This window comes from Quercus lobata, chromosome 11, assembly GCF_001633185.2.
Source record: "Quercus lobata isolate SW786 chromosome 11, ValleyOak3.0 Primary Assembly, whole genome shotgun sequence".
Lineage (NCBI taxonomy): Eukaryota > Viridiplantae > Streptophyta > Magnoliopsida > Fagales > Fagaceae > Quercus > Quercus lobata.
Window position 1 is genome coordinate 11,526,514 of NC_044914.1, and position 20,136 is coordinate 11,546,649.

General features: G+C 34.2%; 1 protein-coding gene and 1 pseudogene across 16 annotated transcripts in view; one reads left to right on the forward strand and one right to left on the reverse strand.

Annotated features, from left to right (window-relative positions):
- Positions 1 to 231: 231 nt before the first annotated feature.
- LOC115966393 lies at positions 232 to 3,885 on the reverse strand (annotated as a pseudogene). Its single transcript, XR_004086385.1, has 3 exons — positions 3,835 to 3,885; positions 3,174 to 3,699; positions 232 to 1,591 (listed from the first exon to the last, which is right to left on the reverse strand). The product of XR_004086385.1 is annotated as an arginine decarboxylase-like (transcript).
- A 3,103-nt stretch (positions 3,886 to 6,988) lies between these two features.
- Positions 6,989 to 20,136, forward strand: part of LOC115968102 (3-oxoacyl-[acyl-carrier-protein] synthase II, chloroplastic-like) — a 37,768-nt gene continuing 24,620 nt past the window's right edge. For 13 of the 15 annotated variants that reach the window (XM_031087341.1, XM_031087337.1, XM_031087338.1 and 10 more), the window contains exons 1-12: positions 7,035 to 7,800; positions 9,987 to 10,192; positions 10,275 to 10,478; positions 10,903 to 11,059; positions 12,296 to 12,450; positions 12,568 to 12,648; positions 15,377 to 15,499; positions 16,454 to 16,561; positions 17,197 to 17,265; positions 17,492 to 17,575; positions 17,759 to 17,835; positions 18,774 to 18,840. In XM_031087341.1, coding sequence (XP_030943201.1) covers positions 7,404 to 7,800; positions 9,987 to 10,192; positions 10,275 to 10,478; positions 10,903 to 11,059; positions 12,296 to 12,450; positions 12,568 to 12,648; positions 15,377 to 15,499; positions 16,454 to 16,561; positions 17,197 to 17,265; positions 17,492 to 17,575; positions 17,759 to 17,835; positions 18,774 to 18,840 — 1,728 coding nt within the window. In that variant the 5' untranslated portion in view covers positions 7,035 to 7,403. Of the gene's footprint in view, positions 7,801 to 9,986; positions 10,193 to 10,274; positions 10,479 to 10,902; positions 11,060 to 12,295; positions 12,451 to 12,567; positions 12,649 to 15,376; positions 15,500 to 16,453; positions 16,562 to 17,196; positions 17,266 to 17,491; positions 17,576 to 17,758; positions 17,836 to 18,773; positions 18,841 to 20,136 lie in introns of all 15 variants that reach the window. The other 2 variants (XM_031087336.1, XM_031087347.1) reach the window with 2 other exon arrangements.

The following is a 20,136-nucleotide window of genomic DNA, read 5'->3' on the forward strand; positions in this document are numbered from 1 at the left end:
TTTGGAGGACAGTTTTTACCTAAATCAAGTTAAAAGAATCTCTTCCATCCCATTAAAATGACTGTCTACATGTACTTTAATAACATGATCCATTCCGTCATTCAAACAAATGACATGACTACTAAGTCAGTCTACTTAGTCAGTCAAGTGATTAAAAGCTCACATAGATGATTTAAATTGTCATGTAATAGGTCTGAGCAAGTTTCTAGTTTGAGGGGAAATTTGAGGGGAAATTCGGTAAGTGGCCATTAATGAAGAGTATGGATTAACTTCAAGTAGTCCTCGCCCAGAGCAGATTTTGCACATACTGAAATACTTCGCATGCAACAAAGTTGCACTGTAAACAGACTTCATTTCTATATTCTAGTTTGATTTCTTGCCAAGTGTCTTGGATCATGCTGTAAAAATCATGGCCAATATTCCATTGAAGAAAAGAATCATTTTCATTGTTATCTGTGGTGGGTATGTACATATAAGCTACACTCAGTTCCCATTTCATGCACCTTGCCACTACCTTCAGCTGAAAATAAGGACTCAGTAGCAAGATGCTAATATCTCTAGGAATGAACTACACATCACAGACTACTATGGAACACAGAGAAGGATCAGAAGCTCCAGTAATAACAGCACCCTTGCTTCTAACATCCAGCAGATGGTCCAAAGCTTTCTCTGTAATAACCTCACCAGGGATCATAACTGGTATCCCTGGTGGATATGGACATACAAGCTCCCCACAAACTTTCCCGAGGCTCTCTCTTATGCTCACTTTCTTTTTACTTGCAAAAAAGGAGTCTCTAGGAGTCATGCTCATGCTGATATCTGCAAAGAGTGTATGAACACTATGCTCCACCCTCCCTTTATTTCCATGAATTGGTGCAGAAGTTGCTACTAGATGCTCTATTCCTAATATAAGTCTCTGAATATGGTCTCTACTAGTTCCAAGATTAATTGCAAAAGTAATTGATCGGGTCCCTACAAGTTCACAGATGATCCCATGATCTCTACATAAGATATCATCTGCTTCATAACCAGACAAACCCAGCTGCGAAAAACCAATAGTAAGTCGCAAAGGATCAATGCCTGGAAAGTTAGAAAAGCTTGCAAAGTCAAGCACTGAAATGCCTGGTATTTGTTGGATCAAGTATTTTGCTTCAAAGGCCAATTCCATCGCTTTGTTGAATATAGTGTCTGGGTTTTCACTTAATTGAGCTCTAGCGGCATCTAATGATGCTAAAAGCAAATAACTAGGGCTAGTGCTTTGAAGAGCTTGGAGACACCTACAGATTCTTTCCCTATCTACAATATTCCCTGATATGTCTAGCATTGATGACTGTGTAAGAGAGCATAGAACTTTGTGAGTGGACTGTACAGCCAGATCAGCTCCTTGCTTGAGGGCCAAATTAGGAAGCTGCGGATGGAATCCTAGATGTGCCCCATGAGCCTCATCCACAATCACAGGAATTCCATGAGAACGACACAACTGGCAAATCTCAGTCAAGTTGCTGCATATACCGTGATAAGTAGGGGAAGTGACAAAAACTGCAGCTGCTTTTTGACCTTCCATCTCCAATTCCTTGATTGCTTGCTCTACCTGTAAAAACAGTCATCTTGATTCATATGTGCATATAGTTTGGTAACAAAAAGGCTGTTAAACTGTTAAAATGAAAGAGAGAGAGAGAGAGAGAGAGAGAGGGTCACTACAAGGAGGTTGTGTGCGCTTTAAAATTATCTGGACCATTTTAACAATCTTGTATTAGAATACCAATTTCTTGTCAGCAATAAGCTGCCTTTACAGGTCAAGATGTAACACACACAAGAAATGGGATCCGGATCCTCTCCATTTCAAAGTGAAATGGAGAGTGTCCAGTTAAGGGACAGGATGCATCTAAAATAAATCAAGGGTGTAAAAACTGCCACGTCAATTAAAATTTAAAACACTTAACTCTACCAGCTCAATTGTGGTGTGGTTAAACAAAAGGGTTAACTCAGTAAACCCATCTTATCTCAATCTCTCTTCTCCATCGTTGAATGTATCAAAATCACCAACGCCAAATATAGCAAACCCAGCTTATTTTCCTTTGCCAAACCAAATCTTACCCTCTTCTTTCTCCCATGTCTGTATTTCGCTGATGGAAATCCTTTGGTGGTGGCTGGTGGGTCAGAAAATTTAATGGGTTTCGTTGTGAAAGAGATGAAGAAATTCCTTTTGGTTTTCTCAGCAACCAAACACTGAGTAAAGGAGTCTAAAGAGCAGATGAGATTATATGGGTTGTCCTTTTGATATTTTGGCTACTTATTAGATTTAGGAATGAAGAAGATTTATGGGTTGTTCTTTTGATTTTCTTGGCTGCCAAACACAAAATGGGGAAGATCCATCTGACTTTTTCTTTGGATTTTCTTGGCTACCAAACACAAAATTAATAATAATTTTATTTTAAGAAAATCGTTGGTGTGGTGTTGATGAAACAAGAAATTGTGTGGTGTTAATGTCCCACTTGATTGTTGTCATTGTAGTCTTCCTTTAGAAATCCCAAGTTGCTTGTTGTCATTGTAGTCTTCCTTTAGAAATCACAGCTAGCTTTGCACTGGGATAGAATGCACAAATGGCCTTACACGCCGTTAATGTTTAAAGAACCAAATTGGACATTTTAAAGAAGTTTTGGATGTTTGGCTTAATTCTTCTATTTCTCGGACCATTGGTGCCACACCATCTAGCGTGGATTCGGATTTGAACATGATGATTTGGCCTACCACATGCTTAACTGTATCGTGCAAAATGGCAAATCCCTCTCCAAAAGCTGCCCCCACAACACCCCCTGAAGTAAGATCAGCCATATCTTTTTGGAACCTCAATTAAGAAAGAAATACAATACGACAATGGAGAAGAGAGATTCAGAGAGCAAAGCACAGCATTGGTGATTTTGATAGATTCGGCGATGGAGAAGAGAGATTGAGATAAGATGGGTCTGCTGAGTTAACCCTTTTGTTTAACCACAGTTGAGCTTGTAGAGTTAAGTGTTTTAAATTTTAATTGACGTGGTAATTTTTACACCCTTGATTTATTTTAGATGCATCCTGTCCCTTAACTGGACACTCTCCATTTCACTTTGAAATGGAGAGGATCCGGATCCCAAGAAATGCTATAAACATGAACATAATTATTCTGAACTTGCCTGTGATGAAGTCACACCGCCAGCAATGTCCCAATCAAAATCATACTGGGGTATGATATACTTAGGTTGTGCACCAGATAACACCATGGCAGATATAGCTGATACATGGGAATTACGAGGAAGAATTAGAAATTCTCCAGGAGAACAAGTAGCCATTATTGCTGCTTGAATTCCACAAGTGGTACCTCAACAAGAAACCATGTCTCTGATGATCCGAATAGTTTGGCTGCTAGTCTCTGTGCATCTAAAATTGGCCCCTCCGGAGAAAAGAGGTTGTCAAGCTCTGGAAGCTCAGGCAAATCATGATGAAATGGTCTTGAACCAATAAGCTGAGTTAATGAAGATGGAGCAGCACGTCCTCTGTTATGCCCAGGGAAGTAAAACTAGCAACATTTTGTTCAGCTGAAGCTTTCAATGCACTGACCAAAGGAGGTGGGCTTTCTTGCTTGGCTACTGGAGGGTGGGAAATCAGAAGATTATCCTTTGTGACTGAGTTGTTGTATGCTATAAAAGTGCCCTTGTACTGCTTATTAGATTACAGAAGATTTTTTTTTTTTTTTTAAAATTTTATTTTTAAGTAGAGAATTGCTTGGAGACGAGTGGCTTCTGAAACAAACTGCAACACATGGGATGGGCTTAGTCATTAAAAAAAAAAAAGCACCCTGATTGAAAAATCCTTTGAATCGAAGTCTAACAAAGATACGAGAACCATCATTCCTAAGTTTTCTTCCCTTTTTACTTATTAAAAAAAAAAAAAAAAAAAAATTCTCCCATTTTAAAAAGAAGAATTGAATTGTAAGATTATTCTAATAATTTCTATTAATTTTCTTCCCTCCTTTTCCCTTCTTGGTAACACTTAATAATTGATTATTAATCAGGAACTTCTAAGTTGTTCAACATAAAATGTTGGTTTTGCCAAAACTAGATCAAGCCATAATGTTTCAAAAATTAAAATATAACCCAGATTTGTATGCTTAACAAAAAAAGTCTTCTCATAATCCCAAAAATTTGGCCTGAAACTTATCCTTTTCCAAAATTATTATTGTTTATAATAAAAACTATCATAGTAAGTTGGACCTTCAATTAGACAAATATAAATTTTTTGGTGATTACATTCTCATTGATTTACATCCTCTTAAGTTAACAATTCTGTTCTCTAAGTTTGAGGTTGCTTCTAATCGGTCTCATAACGATGAAAATTTGCAATTTACACCCTTGAGTATTACAACAATATCAATGTGTCCCTTCTGTCATAACATCCATTAGAATCTTGCCATTAACTCATACAAAAATAACATTGCTTTGAACAGAAAATAGAAAATTCATCATTTTTAGGCAGGTTAATGGCAAAAATTTGACGGACCATAACAGAAGAGGCACATTGACATAGTTGTAATAGTCAAGGAATTGCAAGTTCTGAAAGTTGAGGGACTGATTTAAAAACAACCTCAAGCGAGTGTAAACTGTAAAGTGCATTATAGCCAAAATTTAATGCTCAAAGAAATGGATTTCAATCAAAACTTATGGTCTAAAGTTATTCAGGACATCTTTGATTGTTCCATGAACAATGACCCCTTTTCATTTTACATGTGCTGAAGGTACAAATCCATCATCTTGAATAGACACTTGACCCTTCAAAAAATTTGGAGCCATTAACATAAAAATGTGATGTAGAAATAATATATGGTTGCAATATCAACCACTTAGATGTTATCTTGGTGTTGTTAGAATAATGGTTAAATTATTAAAATTCACCATTTTCAACTCTCCTTCCTATCCAATAAATATAGGGACACAAATTTTTTATAATTTCTTTTCACATCTATTGAGTTTTTTTTTTTCTTCTTCTTTTTCTTAGAGTTTAGAGAATTTCATAACTGTCTATTTGATGTTAATAAAACTTGTGTAGGCTCATTAAGAGCCTTAAAATTTATATTTCAACAATTACAGTATGTTTAGTATATGATTTTGCCCTCTTTTATACTCGAGTTACTTTATAAAGGAAAACTGTGATAGGTATGGGCGTATGGCATCATATATTTTTTTTTTTTTTTTTTTTTTTTTTTTTTTTTTTTTTATAACAATAATTTGATAGTTGATGGAGAGGACTTTTGAAAAAAATAATAATTTAATAGTTGGTTGAGGGATATTTGAACTTTAAATTTTTCCTTAATAAATATATGCAAGTTTATATATATATGCTTTATAATAATTGTTCTTTATCATTAGGTTAAGATATTAATTGATTATTGATATATCGCATCAAAAGTACACGATGATTGATAAATAATTATTGATAAATAAAAAAGTTATGTAATATTACTCTCGATAACAATAAACTTTACCGATGGAGCTATCAATTAGTATCATTTCTAAACCATGCACTAGGGCTGTCCACGGGTCGAGTCGGATCGGGTTTGGAGCTGACTTGTACTCGACCCGTTGGAGTCGGGTGACTAAAAATTAAACCCGTACTCGACCAAACATACGGGTCGGACCCGACATTTCGGGTCATCGGTTGGGCGGGTTGGAACCGTCGGTTTGGCGGGTTGAAATACAGATAGGTAACAAAATAATAAAACAAATTATCAATAAAACATTCAAACAAATGATTTATTTTAAGTTTGGGTTTTAATTTTTTTAGTTAATGTTTTGAGTTTGCTAAGTGATAACTCAAATCTATGACTAAACAAATCCAATCAATAACTATAATTTTTTTTAAGATAAAAGATAGGAATATTATTAAAAGAGAAAAAGAGTTTACAAGAAAAAGTTTACAAGGAGAGGCCCATTTTCAAAAACAATACAACCCACCTAAAAAAATCCCCATGCCAGCAAAATGAAAAAGAAACTGCTAAAGCCGTGCCAGCAATCAACTATAAGGAAGACCACCACTAGTCTCTTCTTAGGAGCTTCGTTGTGTTGCCATAAGGCGTTGGTACTCCGTCAGTAAGACAATAAAGGTAGAGACACGGTGAAAGATAGTGAGGTAGAGACACGTGATGAAGGGGCAGCTGGAGAAAGAGTCTCAAGACTGGAGAGAGCTTGAAAAGTGAGAAGTGAAAAGTGGAAACTAAAGAAAAGTGGTGAGAGATCCGGATTTTTTTATTTTTAGTTTGAGTTGATGTTTTTATTTTACGTGCAAGCCAGCTGTATACAACCTGCCTAGAAACTAATGAGATGAAAAAAATAATAATTTTTGAAGATAGGTGGTAGATTTTCTACCAATGAGAGAAAGACATGTGTTGGGAAAATTTTTAAACCTTATCACTCTGCCTTAAAATCGGTGAGGGCTGAAAAAAATATAATTTTTCGAAGATAAGGTGGTAGATTCTCTACCAATGAGAGGAAGACACATGGAAGGAGAGAAATTTTAAAAACATTTCAAATGCACTTCGGGTGGTCGGTTTATACGGGTGTCTGATTCTTCAACCTGCCACCCGAACCGAAATTTCGGTTTTTAAAGAAAGTAGACCCGTATCCGACCGACCAGGCCATTTGGATCCACCCGTTGGGCTTCAGTTCGGTCGGATTCGGTCGGTTTGATCGGGTCTCTGGCCCGTTGGACAGCCCTACCATGCACAATATTGTCTTTTCATTTCAACATGTGGAAGAAGCAGGGGTGCTATAGGTATAAACATAATATTCTAAAAAAATATATACCAAAATTTTAAAATTTTTATTCTAATAAAAATATACCAAAATTTAAAATTTTGTTAGATTTTTTTTTTTTTTCATTTCTTTTTTTCTGGTCAGAGATCCTCTAAATTTTATCCGTTTAATATATTTATCTGTTCTTTTGGAGGAGTATAATAGAGTAGGGACTTCAGAGAGAGAAGAGAGAAGAAAGAAGAGAGTGAGAGAGTACTTGTCGTTCTGTTCTGAGGACAAGTACTCTCTTCGATTGCACAAAATCAAAAACTTGGCGTCTCAAACGCTTTCCTAATCCAAATTACTCTGAAGACTTGTTCTGCTATAGATTACTACGCTTTCTTCCATATAATCAATCGAATGTGACCTCTCCTTCTTCGCCAACTATTCTCACTACCGTTCTTCTCTATGCCTCTCTCTCATTTTCATCTTCTAGATTAACATCATCTCCTACAGCCTTTTTCATCGCCATTAATCCAATCAAAATCACTTTTTTCCATCTGGGTTTTCTTGTTCTTGTTCTTCTTCCATTGGCAGTTTGCACACATATATATATTTCTTTGTGTGTGTCTCTCTCACATGGCTACAGCCTCGTGTGTCACATCTCCGCTGTGCACGTGGCTTGGGCCTGCTTGCATGTCGGTCACGTGCGGAGGGGACCAATCCACGTGTCCTTCCATGTTGGGTTCCTCCTCGTACATGCACAGCAACAAGCGACTCTTTGGCAGCAAATGGGGTCGGAGGAAGAAGAGGGTGTTCTTGTCTAAATGTAGCTCCGAATTGCAGAGCCAGAGGGACTTGAGTTCCTCTCTCTGTGGATCCAGCTTTCAGGGCCCCACGACTTCTTGCCGAGCTTTCGAGCCTTGCAATCAGTACTATGCCTCCAACGCTTCCTTTTCCTCTCTCTTCGGATCCAGCAATGATCGTGTTCCTTCAAATCGGAGACACACCCGTTTCAATCGAGCCGTCCATTCAGGTACTCCTCATTCCTCATTAGCTTCTCCTCTTTTTTTTTCTTAACTAAACATTGATTCTTCTCTCTGTTTTTTTCTTTATTTATGGAATTGGAAATCTGGGATTTTGTTTTACATTTTGTGTGTAATTTGTCCGGGGCAAAACTGGCGGGTCGGGTCGGGTCAATGGTTGCATGTCAAACGGGTCATTCAACCGGGTTGCGGGTCGGGTTGATCCGTATTTTTCACATGATTTTTTTTTAATTTTTTATTTTCATAAAAAAAAACCATTTGTATTTACCATTTGAAAAATTATGCAACAAATTACTTAATGTAAAATACATTATTTTGAATTCACCACTTATATTAAGAATGAACTCAGTTAAACTTATTAATTTATTCAGTAATTTTAAAATTATACAAATCCTAACATTGCTATCTAAAACAAAATAATACAAAGATAACTAAAACAAATATACAAGTTTTATTTCTACACAATATCAACATTCCAAAATATAAAACAAAATTACAAATGACTTATTGGATTTTTTATTGAGAATATATTGGGTAACTCATTTGATAAAGAATAAAAACATATAAGAAATTTACAATTTTGAAAATTAATTTTATAATCTATTATCAATTGTGGTTGACACTCTATTTCAATAGAGATATACATTAAAATTTGATTGCTTACTTATTTATATATGGTCTCTTTTATGAATATCATATCATTGTTAAGCAACACACACTATAGGAAATATTATAATTTATTTTGAAAAACTGTTTATTTTGTACATAAATTGTTGAAAAATAGGTCTAAGAATTCATAATTTATGCTAATTTGATACTTTGGCTTCACTATTTTCACACTTGTGAATGTTTCTCACACATGTCTACAATTTTAAATCTCTGTTTTTAACTCTACTGTAACCAAATTATCTTGACATGTACTTTATTATATGATATCTAAAAATCTTTACTCATTACAGAATGCTCAACCATTTATCTTTCAATTAATTTACATGCAGTTATGTAAATGTATTAATTGTTTCCTTAAAGCTCACAATAAACAATTAGACCAATATTCTTTTAACTTCACTTTTTTTTTTACCAAAAAAAAAAAGTTTTAAAAAAATGGTTCGGGTTTGGGTCGGGTTGACCTGCTAAAAACACGGGTTGAGTCACGGGTCAACCCGTTTTTGCTTTGGGTAAAAAAAAATCGGATTCGGATCAGATATTTTCGAATCGGGTTGGGTCGGGTTAGAAAATTCTAACCCGTTTTGCCATATCTAGTTCTGGCTTTGTTTGTTTCCAATATCTCAAATTAATGGTTTTTTTTAAAAAAAAAAAAAAAAAATGTTCTTGAAGGTGAATTTGATAATGAAATAATGATTCTTTCAATCTTTATTAATTTGTTTTTCCCCCTTTTTTCATGTGCTGTGGAAGATTGGTTTTATTCACTTTTCATTTGGTTGGATAGAGAACTAATAAAGCATAGGAAAATATGAGGAATTCAAATAAATAAGTTTAGGATTGGCTTATTGCTGAATGAGTTCTTTGTATTACTTTTATGCCAAAGCTATAGGAAAGTGGGGAATAGATACTAACAGGGTTTTATATTTTATATTTTTCCCCTTCTTTTTGGGTGAGAACTAATTTCACCAAATGAGGTTCATTCATGTACAGCTTTTTGCAGTTGGATTGATATGCCTGGACTTAGGATTGGGAATTTTGCATAACTTAGGTTGTTTCTAGTTTATGTTACGTGGCCATCTTTCAGATTTTATGTCTTACAAGTATTCTGAAGAAAATTAAGATCAGGCCATTTCTTGGTGTATCATGTGCATGAAATGGAAGTTCTAGCGCTGCAAAGTACAGGAGCATTGTGGCTGTTCATTCTTTTATTCATAGTATAATGCAGCTGTGTGTGTGTCTGTTGAATGGGTTGGTTACTTGAGTCTGGTACACTGACCTTGATTTTAATATATTGTCATCAATAGACTTATGATTATTAGATTTTGGGCCTTGCTAGCGTCTTCTGACTTTTAGTGGTTCAGTAGTGTCAATGTTGCAGGCTTGAGGCAGTCCTATCAATTCAAACCCTAATGTTGATGTTTATTCTTTGGCATGACTCTTATTTGATAAAGCATTAAAATAGAAAAGTTTTGCTGATGTACTAACTACTGCACATTTATCAATACTCTAGGGGAAGCCATGGCTGTTGCTGTGCAACCTTCCAAGGAAGTCGCAACAAAAAAGAAACCAGTCACAAAGCAAAGGCGAGTAGTTGTGACAGGGATGGGTGTGGTGACCCCACTTGGTCATGATCCAGATGTCTTCTACAATAATTTGCTTGAGTGTGTCAGTGGCGTAAGTGAGATAGAGGCTTTTGATTGTGCCCAATTTCCAATGGTAAACCATATTTAAGATTTCTCTTCTTCTGGTGCTTGCTCTGCAGTTTATTCTTGGCATTCTTACTGTTCTTTTTCTCCAGAGAATTGCTGGAGAGATCAAGTCTTTTTCAACTGATGGATGGGTTGCGCCAAAACTTTCCAAGAGGATGGACAAATTTATGCTTCACATGCTTTCTGCTGGGAAAAAAGCCTTGGCAGATGGTGGAATTACAGAAGATGTAATGAATGAATTAGATAAAGTGAGATGTGGAGTTTTGATTGGCTCAGCAATCAGTGGCATGAAGGTAACATCAAGCCTTCAACAGTTTGATATACAGTATATAATGAGAATGGAACATGGTTGAAAATATTAAGTTAACCAGAGCTTATACTGGCTGATATTCAATTTGATTGATAACAAGAGCTTTATGAAATCTGTAAGTTGTTGTCACGTCTGCTGCCTTTGTGGTTTCCTTATGCAGTGGAACTTGCAACTTAAAGTCAAGTTCTGATTTTTGCCACATGCCTTAGAGTTGGAATAATGAATGTTTTCAAGCTAGTCTTCTGTCTCTCTAGCTGTAATGGTTTTTGGCAGGAAGTGGAATCCAAAGTATAAAGCCCTAGATGAAACTACGTGACCTGCAGATAGGATGAGAAAGCATATTAATTCTGAAATTTATTAACAATTGTAACTGACTACTTTGTTCTTGTGTTTTGTGTTGTGAACAGGTTTTTAATGATGCGATTGAAGCCCTAAGGATCTCATACAAGAAGATGAATCCTTTTTGCGTACCATTTGCAACTACAAATATGGGTTCTGCCATGCTTGCAATGGATCTGGTCAACTTACTATTTTTCAACTTTGTGATACACCTTGATGGGTTTTGTAAGTTGGGACTTAAACCTTTTAACAGCTCATTTGTTTATTCATGAGTCGGATGTTTACAGGTGAGTACTGCACGAACAGTGTTTTGATCTGAAACCCACATTCCACACATCTGTACATATCCATATCCATCTCTCTCTGCTCTTTCTTCTCAAAGCTACACTTACACTTACGTATTGAGAAAGGGTGGCACTGGGTATGGAATGCCTAGATACACAATTTTCAGTTTAGAGACACAGATATAAAGTACTAGACACAAAATCATCTTTGGCCCAGTTACTTGAATACTTCAACCAAATTATTTTTTCCAAGGCTGAAAAAAAAACCCAAATTATTTTTCACCAAAAAAGACAGTGAATTTGTGCATGAAATCCTTATCCTTCTTTTTGTCATCAAATTAAGACACTAATCGGTTTCAAATCTCTTATTTAACTATTAAAGATTTTATCAATTGAGCTAACTAAAAACCTTATCACGGTGTAATTGGTTTTTTAATAGAAATGTAAACCGAGTTACTTAAAAAAGGAAATCTACATTGAGTTGACAAGGCCACTTATTTAATTTCAATGATTTCTTGGTGGAAGCTTCACTTGTGATGCTTATCACATGACTGAACCACATCCTGATGGTAACATGCCTTCTCTTTGGTACTTAAATTTCAACCCTTGAAAAGGTTGCATTTCTTTAATAGTTTTTCTTGAGGGAGCATGTACAGTGGACTTATTTCCTGCATCTATTCTACTCTTCCTGAGTTCTTTTCTGTCATAATAATTTTTAAACTAATTTATATGATACTGTACCTATACTGTGTTGCTACTAACTACCTCATAAAGTGAGTTGTAGTTCACCAAATTGACCACCTGAATTGCTGCTTTATGTCCACAATCTTGATAGCGAAGGTTGTGGCACAGAAAGACAATAAAACCTGAAAATCAGTTGCATAATTGTCAAAACTCCACTAAGCTATACTCTCTGGTAGACTGGCACCATATCCCCTGTTAATACATCCAGGATTGCACTGAATTCTTCTTTTACTCATGCATATTTCCACCCCTCAATTTAACAGTGATATTTTCTTTTATCTAAGTAGAATACCTTCTTAATTGGTTACCATTTTGTTAAATATTTTGGGCAAGGAACCAAACGCAAATCCTGACTTCTTCAACACTTTTGTACCTTGTATCCTTCCATAAAATTGGGTGCTAAAATTCTTAACTAATATCCCTCGAAAAATAGGGGCTGGTGTTATCCTTTGCGTAGAAAAGGCATTAGCTCAGTCTGGGGTATCTAGGGAAGATGTGAATTACATAAATGCACATGCTACATCCACACCAGCTGGAGAACTAAAAGAGTATCAAGCACTTCTTCAATGTTTTGGCCAGACTCCTGAGGTAACTTGTATTCATAATGTTTGTTCTTTATGCCATTTGCTTCTGATGATACCATATTTCAAATACTTGATGAGATTACCGTATTCTAATACCTGATAATATCTCTGCTTTCTACAGTTAAGAGTGAATTCTACAAAATCTATGATTGGTCACCTATTTGGATCAGCTGGTGTGGTGGAAGCTGTTGCAGCGACACAGGTAAACAATTTATGTCTTGATATGGTGATTCTAAATTCAAGAAATATAATCTTGGCTAAATTTCAAATTGCACTCTCTAACTTTGACCAAAATTCAATTTAGTCCTCTAACTAGAATTCCATTCAATCAAGTCTAGAACTTTCAAGTTTATTCAATTTAGACCTCCCGCGTTTGAAACACCAAAATGTGTTAATTGTGTATTACAAGTTTCTTAGCGTGGAAATGTTTGTTTATCTTTGAAGTTTGAAGGTAAATTGTATTTTCTCAAATATGAGTTTGTTCAATTTTGGTTCCTCAATTTTAAAACATCCCATTTGGACTTAATACAATTTTAAAAGGAAAAATTAGATTCCTCTAATTATTTTTATTTTTGAGAATTTTTTTTTTCTACATTACTAATTGTTGAGGGGGCACCACATCTTTAACTTTAAGGGACTGAATCAAACTAACCATTCAAGTGACCAAAATCAAACAAATCCTATAATATTTAAATAAACCAAAATTTAATTTACCAAAAATAATAGGATGAATATATATATATATATATTCTTAAATATATTCTTAAATTCAGGATAAAATCTAACCTTTTTAATTTTGAAGGACCAAAATTTTCAACTTATATCAAATTTCAAGGATAAAAATGCAATTTATCTAAGTTGTAAAAATAGTTCAATCTCATTCTTGTCTCTACTTGTTGTCGAAAGTAATTGTTAAAATCAAAACAAATTGTGTTTTCTTTGAACTATTTGGTCTAGTATAACTGTATAAGTAAGGATTAAAGTCAATTATATGTCGAATTACTCAACTTATAAAGACATTTCACATAAATTGTTTGAATTTTAAAAAGAAAGTGGGGAAAAATAATATACAAGTATTTTATAGTTCTTTAAACTTCAAGGATTAAGTTGGCATCTCCTGTTTAAACTTCAATTATATTCATAAGTTAGAAATTCAATCTCCTCTCTCTCTCTCTCAAACTTCAAACTTCCCATTTATTCTTAATTGAGTTAGAATAAAGGGTTCATCAAGAGGGAATTCCTAGTCCAAAATTTCCAAAACTCAATTTGCATAGTCTTCTGACTCTTCTTCCGTATCTTCTCTATTCCAAATTAAAATTTGAATATTGACCAATCAACTCTAATGGAATTCATGAATCTTTTAAAATGCCTCGTTCACTCTTGTGGAAATGGTAGAGTGCCAGAATCATTAATCAAAGTTAGTTGAAGTTGGTCAAAATTGATCAAATGAGTTTATTATCTAGGGGAAAAAGAAAAAAGATCAATTTCCTCCATTGGAAACCATTTTCAGAGATAACAAATTTTAATTTAGAAAAATATTTTCTACTATTTTTTTAAAATATCATGAAACCAACTATACGTAATAGGAAGAAAAAGTTATAACAAAAGAAAAATAGAAAGCATTGAGTTATTATCAATTTCTTATAATTAAGTTATGACAAAAGAATTGGCCTTTTGGGCTAGTTTGGATTGAGGGAGAATGGTGCAATTTTTGGCCAACTCTACTTTATTTTTTGTCTCTCTCCCTTAATTTAAATTGACCATTCACTGGCTTGTCCAAGTCTCTTTGCTTGTGTAAATAACCACTAATCCTCTATAAAAATTAGTTGTCTATTGGACCAAAACGATAGACCCCTCTTTTAAATGCCCTATAGACCAATGGTAAGGTGGATAGAACTCGGAACCTCCATGGACAAGTGAAGTGATATTGTGTAATTAGCTCAATAAATTCTCAAAGTTGATATGAAAGAAAAATTACATGTCTTACTTTTAAATTAAAAAAAAAAAAAATTTGTAACATAAAACTAACATAATTTAGTACACTCTTTCTTTGTGTGTGTACAACACTATTTTTTGTGTGTGTGTACAGTGAGTGTGTAATAAGGAGCATATAATTCTAGGACCACACCCTTTATCATACATATTTTCGCAACTATCCTATGTGGCAGACTATGATTAGCTATTTATCACTTCCACAATTTTTTTTTCACATCACAGTGGCAAAAGAGTAACGTGATAGACAAACTTTTTTACAAACTCTTATGTGGGCCACTGATATCATTTTTTTTTTAAAAATTTTTTTTTTCAATCAAGTACTAATCACATCAGCAATTTTCAAAGCATTTTTGTGACAAAATTGCGGTGAAAAGGACTTAGTCTCAGATTTTTGGGTAAAATGCTATTTTTGTCCCTATATTTTGCCAAAAGTTTGTTTTTCATCCCTAAACTTTAAGAAGTTCATTTTTTGTCCCGAAACTATTAAACAGTTTATATTTTGTCTCTAAACTATTGAAAATTTTTTATTTATGTTCTTAAATTTTATCAAAAGTTTGTTTTTCATCCCTAAATAGAACTATTGAAAAAAAGAGGTTCTTTTCTCATCCCTATTTTTGTCTTTAAACTATTGAAAAAATTCTTTACAAAATTTAAGGATGAATTTTTTATTATTATAAAAGTTTAGGAATGAAAAACAAACTTTTAACAAAATTTAGGGATAAAAATAGTATTTTATCTTAAATATTTTACTAAAAATATTTTAAAAAAAAGGAAAGAAAAAAAGAAAGTGAGAGACGGGGACCTTTACTTCAACTTCAACAAATGAAACAGACAAGTGGGGAAAATGTAAATGTTGGGTTGGGACTCACATAACTGAAAGCTCCAATGTTCTAAGGGTTGTACCCTTTTCTTTTCTTTTCTTTTTTCATGTTTAGTTGAGGATGCAAATGGATCAAAGCATTACTCATGGGGTTGAGGTGATCGCACCAAAACGGCATCTCGTCTTCGCCTACTACCTCACTGGTCATGGCTTTGGCCACGCCACTCGTGCCGTCGAGGTGAACTTTTTCTTCTGTTTTATATCTTTTTCACTCTTTTACTTAAAAATCTTTAAACCCATTGTTTTTATTTTTCACTGATTGTAAGTAAGGCTCCATGTTAATCTAGTCTATATAGGATTTGATTGTAAATTTGGATATTCTGTTAGTTATAAGTGGAAAATGCAAGCAAACATAGGATAAGAAAATGAAGAAACTTTTTTAAAGTCATAGGGATGAGTGAGAGACTGAGAGTTGCTCAAGATGGTTTGGTAATTTATCTCGGTATTAGAGTCTGGTGGGATGACAAGTGTCTTTTACCAAAAGAAAGCTACAGATTGTGGGTTCAAGTCCAAAAATACCCTTTTCAAAAAAAATTGGTGTAAGGCTGCTTACTATGACCATGACCTCTCCTAAGTGGGAGATTTGTGCACTGGGTATGACTTATTTTATCCGGGCTCAAAAACCTATCTCCACCTTACCCCATCAAGTAAGAAATTCCCACTTTTTGGGTTCCACTTAATAAGGAGAGTTTAGGTTGATACGTGAAAGGGGAGTGCTAGATTAAATGGCTAAATTCATAATTTCTTAATAGTTTAAGCTTTTGAGACAATTGGTAATTTCATCAAATTTAAATCAAGGGAACAAAAAGAGTTAGAAAAAAAAATCTAAGATAACATTAGCAGAAGTAGTGAAAAAGATAATGAAGTAATTGAGATTTGAGAGTATGATTTTGGACAAGACAGAATGGCATAGAAGTATACATGTGGCCAATTACAATTACTCTGTTGAGGATTCATGGCCGATCACAATGTTATGAGATTAAAATTTTGTTGTTTTTGTTGAAGTGGACTTGTGGTACTTCCGTGCTTAGCATGGATTTATAAATTACTAACCCAAATTATCTTTTTATTTCTTCTTGTTCAACCAAGTGCTTTGTGAGTAGTTTCATGATTCTGATGTTGCGATCTACAGGTTGTCCGTCATCTCATTCGAGCTGGCCATGATGTTCACATGGTTACAGGCGCTCCTGACTTTGTGTTCACTTCTGAAATACAATCACCAAGACTCTTATTTCGCAAGGTTGGTTAAATTGGATAGGTTTATGGGCAAATGTGTTTATCCCTTGTCTATGCTATCCCTTAGGTGTTAAAAATGTAAATTTCATTTTGTTCTAGCTTCCACTATTCTCCCTTGATGTAGTAGTTCACATAAACAGATGATGGCATCTAGATGGCACCCAAGGAAATAGATTAAAAATTATTGTGGCTTGTATATTGTATTGAATGATTGTGTTTTTTCTAGAACCTCTTGATATGATGATATTTTCAAAATTTATCTGTTTATTCATCTTTTCCATGTCATTCACGGCCTCTTGATGCTACAAAAGCAAAAAATGATGATTTCATGTACACAACACATTTAAACATACTCTTATTCAGTAGTGAAAAGATTTTTAAATGATTTAATGCTGTGACTTCCACAAGAAACAAATGAGTACTCTCTATTTAATAAAAATAAAAGAAAAATTCTTATCTCTTAGTTTAGACTATTATCTTTAATATAATTGTAGCCCTAAAAGAATTATATGAATGGATTTAACCATAATCATTATAACCTTTAAAGGAGTAGGCAATTTATGTTATGTTAGCTGTGTGAAATTGTTTCCGAATTGTGTTCTTGCAATAGTAATAATAAGGCATTTTGAGTGATAGCAGGTTGTGTTAGACTGTGGAGCAGTTCAAGCAGATGCTTTGACAGTTGATCCAGTTGCCTCCTTGGAAAAGGTATGATGTAAACTTCAGAGTTGGTTAGCAATTGCTAAACTTTTCTTTTAAAATTATTGTTGATTTCATGTTAATGGAACACCAATGATCATTCCCATGTCCATACTTGGCATTGGTATTGTTTCCTTTTATATTAATTTTTTTATCACTTGATTTGCTGGCTCTGTTACCATAACTTTTCTTTTGTTGGTTGACTTTTTTTATTGGCTCATTCGATGTGATCAAGTATTTCCAAATGTCAGTATTACCCCGGGCATCAGTTTTAGCAACCGAAGTTCAGTGGCTGAACTCTATCAAGGCTGACTTAGTGGTACTTGAACTGTTTCTTTTTTGGATTTTTATTTATGAGGTTGGATTTTCTGAAATGTGAAATAAGGAATCAAAATGAGACCATATCTTCTTCTTTTTTTTGGGTTGTGTCTATACAAATATTTTCTTGATCTTTCCATCATTATGAATGGCCTTCAGTCATGCTAACATTTTTATAAAGCAGATTTCAGATGTTGTTCCTATTGCATGCCGAGCAGCTGCAGATGCTGGAATTCGTTCTGTTTGCGTCACCAACTTCAGGTAACTTGTTTGCACTGTTGTTCATATGACTGAAACTTTTAATCTGAAGCTGTAAATTCTTCTATTTATATGATCTTTGCTACAAAAACAAAATTCAAGACTTACGTAGAAGATGCTTGTAATCTTCAAATACAGCTTTGAAATCTGACCCAATTTTTTAAAATTTAAATACTGGTGATGTATTGTGGCATGTTGGTAATGGTTAAATACTGGCGATATATCTGGGCGTTATTTCACCAAAAATTATGTTATAATAGTGTATTTGGTAATTGCATTGAAATTTTATAACAATTTTAACATTGTTCATCTGCGATAATATCTGTATTTCCCTGTATTATGGCCAAGATTTTTTTGTTCAAAAAATTCCCCTAATATTTTTAAGTACAAAATTATGCTTTATCAAATAATGTTACATATTTTGTGTAATCAGGTTTTTGTGGACCCTAGAGATTTCTCATTTGTTTTGAGAATTAGAGATAAGGTGTCAATTATAAGATAATGTTTCTACTTTCTTGGGAGGAAACTAATTGAACATACATGTTTAAACCATAAAACAATAATGGACTTGTCAAGAAAAGTGATATGAAAGTTGTAGCTTTGGATGCATACTTTCTCAAGTGAAGGACATTTTACAAAACCCTGGTATAATTTATGAAAGACTATAGGTTAATGTTGGAATAAGATGCAGTTGCGCAAGGGGAAGAACCAAATGACTGATTTTAGTAATGATTATTATTATTTTGGAATGATGATGCTTGATTTTTACTAGTAATAATTTTTTTTTTACTGTTTCTTGTTTGACCAAGGCTCTGTTTATATATTCTTATATTTGCAGCTCTTCTCCTCTCTTAATTTTGATTTATTAAGTCTATAGAATTCTTGCAGTATGTTTTAAACCCCAATTTCCACCTTTTTTACTCCTTTTGAAACCTGGGCAGTTGGGATTTTATCTATGCGGAATATGTGATGATGGCTGGATCTCACTATCGCTCAGTCCTTCAGCAGGTAACCTTCAATATTTTTTGCATCTAAAAGTAATATGCATCTGAGTTGTTCAAAGCACAAGTAATTTCCATTTAAGTGGTATTAAGAACCATATATTGTAGACAAGGGATTTTTCTAGATGAATCAGAAGATCTTTTGATTGTAGATATTTTGTTATCTTGCTTCCCACCTTTGTGTTTTTCATTGAATTATATATTTCCTTTAACAATGCAACAAGTTTTTTTTGAAGTTGATTGAAGGAGAAACTAGACACCCATTTTAGCATGCTAACTAATAAAACGAAAGGCACCAAGCATTCAGTTTGTAACTGAAGTATGAGTTCTCAATCAAGTTCACCAACTTTATGTCTATCTTTACTATGCCTATGTCATTTCGTACATATAAAATAAAACACATAGACTTCCTTTTGGGTAGGTTCTTAGATGATTTTAAGTGGCACTTGTTTATTGGGAGGTCATATGATTCCCTAGCCAATCAGAGGGAGTGGGAGTTTGGCACTTGACTATCTATGACTAGTGTCTTGGGAATGTGATTGTCATGGTTTGTCGAGGGAAGGAATATTAATTTTGAAGTGAGAATATATTACTTGGCCAGTCTTTGGGATATGTTCTATGCTAATAACTGTTCCTAGTGTTAGACTGGTGATAGAGTTTTACCCAAGGCTGAAATTTGCTTGTGTAGAATTGTTGAGTGTTTCTCCTTTCCAGCTTTCCTGATAACATTGGACAGCTGCTAGGGCTGGGATACTTACCATTGATAATCTTGTTAAGAGAGGTCAATCCCTTGTTAATTGGTGTTGCATGTGTCGGTGTGATGGGGAATCTGTGGACCACCTCTTACTTCACTATAAGTTGGCTTATGCTTTGTGGTGTGAAGTTTTTCATGTGTTTGGAGTCCATTGGGTAATGCCGAAGATGGTTAATTCTCTTTTTTTTGTTTGGGAGAATTGGTTTGGTAAGCATCAGTCAAGTATCTGGAATATGATACTAGGTTGTCTATTGTGATTAGTTTGGCAGGAACGAAATGACCGTATCTTTGAAGATAATGAGAGAGATATTTAGATCTTTTAAAACAACTTCTTTTTGGTACTTTATTTCAGTGGGCTCGTATTTGGGGTCTTACACAATGTATTTCGATTCTTGCCTTCTACAATTTGTTAGCTGTTAGCTTTAGCTTTTGAGCTTTTTGTATTTTCTTCATGTCCAAAGTGTTCATCATCATGAACACGATGTTCATTTTTTCAATAAAAATTCTATTACCTATAAAAAAAAAAAAAACATTGTTCCTAGTATTGGA